Source organism: Plectropomus leopardus, chromosome 6, assembly GCF_026936395.1.
Source record: "Plectropomus leopardus strain MGB_pleo_1.0 chromosome 6, ASM2693639v1, whole genome shotgun sequence".
NCBI lineage: Eukaryota > Metazoa > Chordata > Actinopteri > Perciformes > Serranidae > Plectropomus > Plectropomus leopardus.
In genome coordinates this window covers 33,428,719-33,434,718 of record NC_142181.1, presented here as the reverse complement: position 1 = coordinate 33,434,718, position 6,000 = coordinate 33,428,719, and the positions used below count along the sequence as shown (strand labels likewise).

At 39.6% G+C, this 6,000-nt stretch overlaps 1 protein-coding gene across 5 annotated transcripts in view; it reads left to right on the top strand.

Moving 5' to 3' along the window:
• prx (periaxin) overlaps positions 1-6,000 on the top strand; it is a 61,408-nt gene that overhangs the window by 32,387 nt on the left and 23,021 nt on the right. For all 5 annotated transcript variants that reach the window (XM_088079304.1, XM_088079306.1, XM_088079305.1 and 2 more), the window contains 3 exons: positions 1,332-1,439; positions 4,354-4,479; positions 5,453-5,612. In XM_088079304.1, the coding sequence (XP_087935430.1) occupies positions 1,332-1,439; positions 4,354-4,479; positions 5,453-5,612 (394 nt within the window). The remainder of the gene's footprint in view (positions 1-1,331; positions 1,440-4,353; positions 4,480-5,452; positions 5,613-6,000) is intronic.

Below are 6,000 nucleotides of genomic sequence, written 5' to 3'. Positions count from 1 at the left end.
ATAATGTACATAATCTTTATTTTTAGAGCACTTTTCACAAAGGGATACCACTCCCAGTGCTTCACAATAAAAATGCAACACAAAAGCAAACAGGCCACAAGATTAGACAATAAAAAGACACTTAGTGATAAACAAAATATAAAAGTGAGGTTAAAAAAGTACAGTGACCTGTAAGAATAGTTAAAATGAGAGAATTGAAGAAAGAAAATAAATAATTAGAAGAATTACATTCATTAAAAATCAGACTAAATAAATAGGTTTTCAGCTGTTGTTTCAAAGACTTTTGCTTGTTATTAGCTTAACAACCCTGTGGTTAACATGTAGTAACCACATTTAAAACTTCATGTTTTGGCTCAAAATTACTGGCCACGATTCCAAGCAACTTCTGTTCATGGCATCATCCACACTGGAAAGACAGTGACAGATCACTACAAGGCCGCCAAGTTTGGTGCCTAAAAAGCTGCTGGATGGGGTGTCCAATAGCTCACCTGGTAGAGCTGGTGCCTTATGTACAGGGTCTGTGTCCTCGCTGCAGCAGCTGTGGATTTGACTGCAACCCACGACCCCTTGCTGCATGACATACCCTCTCTCTCCCTTTCATGCTAAGATCTGTCCTTTCAAAATAAAGGGGGACCCTCCTGAAAATAATCTTAAAAGCCGCAATGACTCACTAAATCACATCTTGTTTGTTGGTCTTTAACAGCGGCCTGTAGCTTGGCAGGATTTTTTTTTTTTTGATATGATACACGTAAATGTGACATATCCGTGGTTTGCAGAAATGTACAATGCCAATGCAATTCCTCTTGCAACTGGGCTGAGGAGGAAACAAGACCATCAATCATCTGCAGACGATGATGCTGAGTTTAACTTCCTTTAGCCATTTTTCCTGCCTCTGTGCTCAGGCTTAAGTTTTATTTTTTCAGTTTTCATGGCCACATCCTCAAGTTAAGTGGATTGGCAGTAGCCACTGCATGGTCAGCATACAGAGCACCTCGGAGTACAACAAACCCACAGCTTGTATTTCCCTCTTAAGTTGACTGAGCCTCACACTGTAACATATATTCAAGCCTGGGAGCCTGAAGCTTTCTCAGTACAACCCTTTTTTTCAGTTGAGTAGCTTCACTGGAGCCGAGGATGTCAGTGGTTGTTGAAATACATTCACAGTTGCGGTCCCTATGTGCTTTAGATTTCTCCCAGAAGCTGCTGTGCAAAGCTGCTGTGGAGGCACAGATAATCTTGTTAGTTGAGTTAAAGGGTAAAACCCCACAGAAAACTGCTGCTGCATGAATATTTCAAAGTGACTTAACACCTTTCTTCTACTGTGTGGGCAGGTAAAAGACAAGAGGCGGTCGCCCCCCTCCAGCAGATCCCCTTCCGCCCCACAACGCAACCCTCACCACAGCGGCTCCACAGACGAACAGGAGAGCCCCGAGAGAGTGGTGAGACACAGACACACACACACACACACACACACACACTCACATACACACACACACACACACACACACACACACACACACACACTAGACCTACCTGCATTAAAACTCCACAAGGAAGTACCAAAAAGTAGGTGAGTTTTCATAACAGATTTGTGCAAAACTAAAGCAATATTTTCGAAATTTCAATAAAACATGATTGACTGATGACTACGTTTCCATTGAGTGATGTTATGGCCCTGCAGCTCACAAGGGTGCCAGTCCATCTGGCATTTGCCAGAGTTGCCTTATGGCCTGTCCAAACCTGGAGGAGTTGTTGGCTATGCACTTGTTACTGAGTACTTACAATTATAACAGTAGGCAGGTTGCCACTACAGATTTGCACAAAACTTAAGCAATATTTTCAAAATGATGAGGTGAATGCATTTCCATTGAGTGATGTTATACGACTTCTCCTCTGGTGATAACATCCAAAAAAACATGGTGATTGATGTTCAAAACATTAGCAGGTTCATTTTTATTGCAGTCACCGCACTAGCCGTCATTATTTCTAATCGAAGGCGATGTAGGCGTGTTATGCGAGCAATAATGGAAAGGCGAGCCCCTCATGTGAGTATGAGGGATTTCTGGGAGGTGATAGTCCACAATTTCACAGAGGAATGTGGATTCAAAACCTGAATGATCCACTCAATTTTTGAAGAGTTATGTGATGCAATAACAGCTCTTGTAACTCCTGCTGCATCATGAGGGAGCCAGTTCCTACTGACAAGCACATAGCCATAGCATCATATAAAAGACAAAAGTGTCCATTCCATTGCAGTTTTGTGAAATATGGCTTTTTCAAATCGCCTGAAATGCCACCTCATGTGAACCTAAAAATGTTTTTTTGTGATAAATGGGAGGTTTTTCAAAATTGCTTTCAAAACTGTGCTTGCTCTATGAAAATTACAGCCTTCTTGGTTTTATGCGCCACTGAGCAACTTCCACCAGAATAAACGAGTCCCTCCTCCAATGCTGTATCCAGCTCTCTTTATACATCTATGTAGTTAACCACATAACTTCCTGTAGCCTGGCAAAATTACTTTTTTACACAAATGCATTTGTCTGCATTTTAAACACAGGATATATCACATGTTAACAGGTGAGCTTCAGAGGCATTGGTAGGTAGATTTTTTTTTAACTTTGGATGAAGCCAGACAAGCTGTTCCCCTTTCTTTCCATGCTGCACGTGAAACTGAGTTAAGCGTGTGATGGTTGTAGCTTAACGTAATGTATAGATTTGAGAGAGGTATCAATCTCTCACCTAACTCTTGGAAAGACAGCAAAAAGTATTCAGCTTGACGGCATCAGTAAGCTCAGCATACCTTATCTGGATGCTTCTGGTATACACCGTCACTGTGATTTACTTTCTTTAGACTTCAGACATTGTCCTCAGGATTTTAAAAGCTCCAGCCGGATATGGAAAATGTTAAATGTTGTTGATGTTTATGAACTACGTTGTTATTTGGATATATTTGGAAAGTGGAGCGCAGCATTGTGACTGACCTTGTGACCCCAGCAGCCACTAGGCCCATACAAACTGGATCACAATGGTCCAGCCCGATCTGCTGAGGTCATTGTCCAGCACATAAACAACCTTTCATTTCTCCTAGCTCAGCACAGATGCCAGTCATTGCCTTTTTACGCCGCAGCAGCAGGTGCCCGCCAGCTGCTGGACGCAAAGGCAACAACAAAAAACAAATGAATAAGGCAGATCTGAAACCAGCTGCAGGTGTCAGTGTTAACACTCTGACCCACATTCATGGACTGAATAGTACTGTGTTAAAGAGTTTTTTTGTGAAACAAAGCCATGCTGCTGCTGCCTGTCACAAGAGACAGAAATGTCGTGCAGCTAACGGGCATCTTAAAACTGTTTTTTCACATAGAATAAATGCTAAAGTCAAACAGAAAGCCTAATATATACATTTCATCAGCACCATCAGCTCATCAACTCTTTCTGCTCGTGCCACTATTAAATGCCACTAATAAATCTGCCTTGTGCCTTGTACCATAATTAAATAATGTGGACATTTTATTGCATGAAATTTACTTCATTTAAAATAAGTATGGTTTTACAGAGATCTGGAACATTTTTAGATAGGTTTTCAAATGTAACACTACATATAAAATTGACTTTTAAGAATTAAATTATCATATTTAAGCTTTTACTGTTTTGCAAAATGAAATTAATGGCAAAAAGTTTTTGCATTAAAACAGGCAGCTTGCATGACATTGGGAGATTTACCGAACTCATTAATGTTACTATTGCAAAGGAAAATTTGGATTACATTAATGTGTCATCACATTTTATTAATTTAACAGCTGTAACGATATGAGTTGCACCCCTTCTAGTAATAATAAGCTTTATTTATACCTTTATTTATAATAAACATAATTTGTTAATACTTGCAAGTCAAAGTGCATTACAAAATAAAATGAATAGAACAGACAACAAAAATCCATTTAGGTGGGAAGTAAAATAAACAGCTAAAGATAAAAAATAACAGATTTAAAAACTGTGGACTGGAAGATGCCGGAGCACAGGGGGAGCATGTAAACTCCACACAGAAGGGCTCGGAATCTAATATCCAGATCCGGAACCCAGAACCCAGAACCCAGAACCCAGAACCCTCTTGCTGTGAGGCAACAGCTCTATCATTGTAATCCTGGAAGACTGACCACTAGTGCACATAATTAAGTAATGAGAGTGAAGACACAACAACAGATTCTTGGTAAAAGCAATAAACCAAAAAAGATGTTGATAAATACATTTAAATAGCACTTTTTTAAACATAGTTTGGTTGATAAGGAGTCATTCCACATGATATTTAACCACATAGTGGGTCATCTCACCCTGTGTTGTCTGCGATGTGTGCAGGTGCAGAAGGAGAAACTTCATGCAGAGCTGAAGCAGGTGTTAAGCCAGAAGAGAAGTCATCTGAGAGAGTCGACCTGCCAACTGGCTCAACCAGAGATGGACTCAGAGCCCACAGACGAACAGACAGTAAGCAGCAGACTGATAAACACTGTGAATGTGAAGGCTGAAATACGTATCACTTTTTATCAGTGGCTGATCACTGTTCAGTGACCGGAGATCATAGTTTACCCTCCATTGTAACTACCATTGCTCATGTTATAGGAGATGGACGACAATGCACAGAGTCGCTTCAGTAGTAGATAAAGTACATGATTCACTTTTTCCTCCAGTTATTTTCTTCAGTCAGTCACTTGAGAAGTGGATGTAAACCAAGAACAGAGTGACCTTTCCTCTGTGACAGCATAATGGATAAAATGGATTTCGAAGTAAAGTGTGAAGTGACAAATAACTGTACAGTAAACTCTGCACGCACCCGAGCTAGTGAAAAAAGATATAAGACAGAGCTGAAGCCCTTGTGTTTAAAAACATTTTAAAGAGAAGTAAAGAAAAGTTGAATGCAATGACAGAGGAACATTCAGTTTCTTGTGCGATGAATGGCCTTAAAGTTGCATATTGCAACAAATGCATTCACAGTTTTATTTTTCTCAGATGTTTTAAGTTCAGCACTTACAATTCAAAGAAATCTACAGTGGTCCTATTGTTGAATTGGATCAATCTCTCTCACTTTGTGATGCAGATTAATGAGAGCAGCGAGCTTTAATATTAACAAATTTTATATATATACTGCAACTGAGAAATGCTGACCAACTTGTAACTTGTAACTTGTCTTTGGTTTATGACATAGGTGTAGATTTTGGAAGGGATACAGGGGCCACTTTCCCCTCAATATTTAGAACATATGCAGTTAAAAAAGTAATAAAGTAGAGGCAGAAGAGGCACACAATGATGAATAAAAAAATCCCCAGAATGCAAAAAAAAATGTTTGATGCTCCAAATTTCCTGAAGGTTAACCCCAAATCTGCCCATTTCATATTTTCTTGAGCCAAATTATTGGCCACATTAGATATTAAAACTTGTGTGTGTGTCTTTTGTGTGTTAGTGTGTAGAGGAAGCAACTCAGTCCGTGGAAATCGTGGTGGAGACAGAGGCGGAGGCTGGAGCCAGTGGCTACAGTGTGACCGGTGGAGGACAACGAGGGATCTTTGTTAAAGACGTGCTCAGAGACTCACCAGCTGCTAAACATCTCAGTCTACAGGAAGGTACCTGTGGTCACATCTGATTCATCTAGGGAGCACTTTTATATATATATATATATATATATATATATATATACATACCCAGTGTTTTAAAATGATCATAATAAAAAAATATGTACACTGCAAAATTGGAGCAACCGTGAGTGTATGTTCTGGGTTTGTGATCAAGTGCTGAGGCTTTTTAATTAAGATATTTTGGGTTTTTTGGGGGGTACCATTTTTTGCCGTAAAAGTTAAATATAGGGTTAGTCTGTCTGTTTAAGCCATCCACATTTCTTTATACCTCTAAAGAATTTTGGCAGAAAATATTATTGTGTTGTATGACTAACTTCATGTTTTGCCTCAATGTAGCTTCTCTTTGTGGCCACTTGAGAGCAGTAAATAATCACAG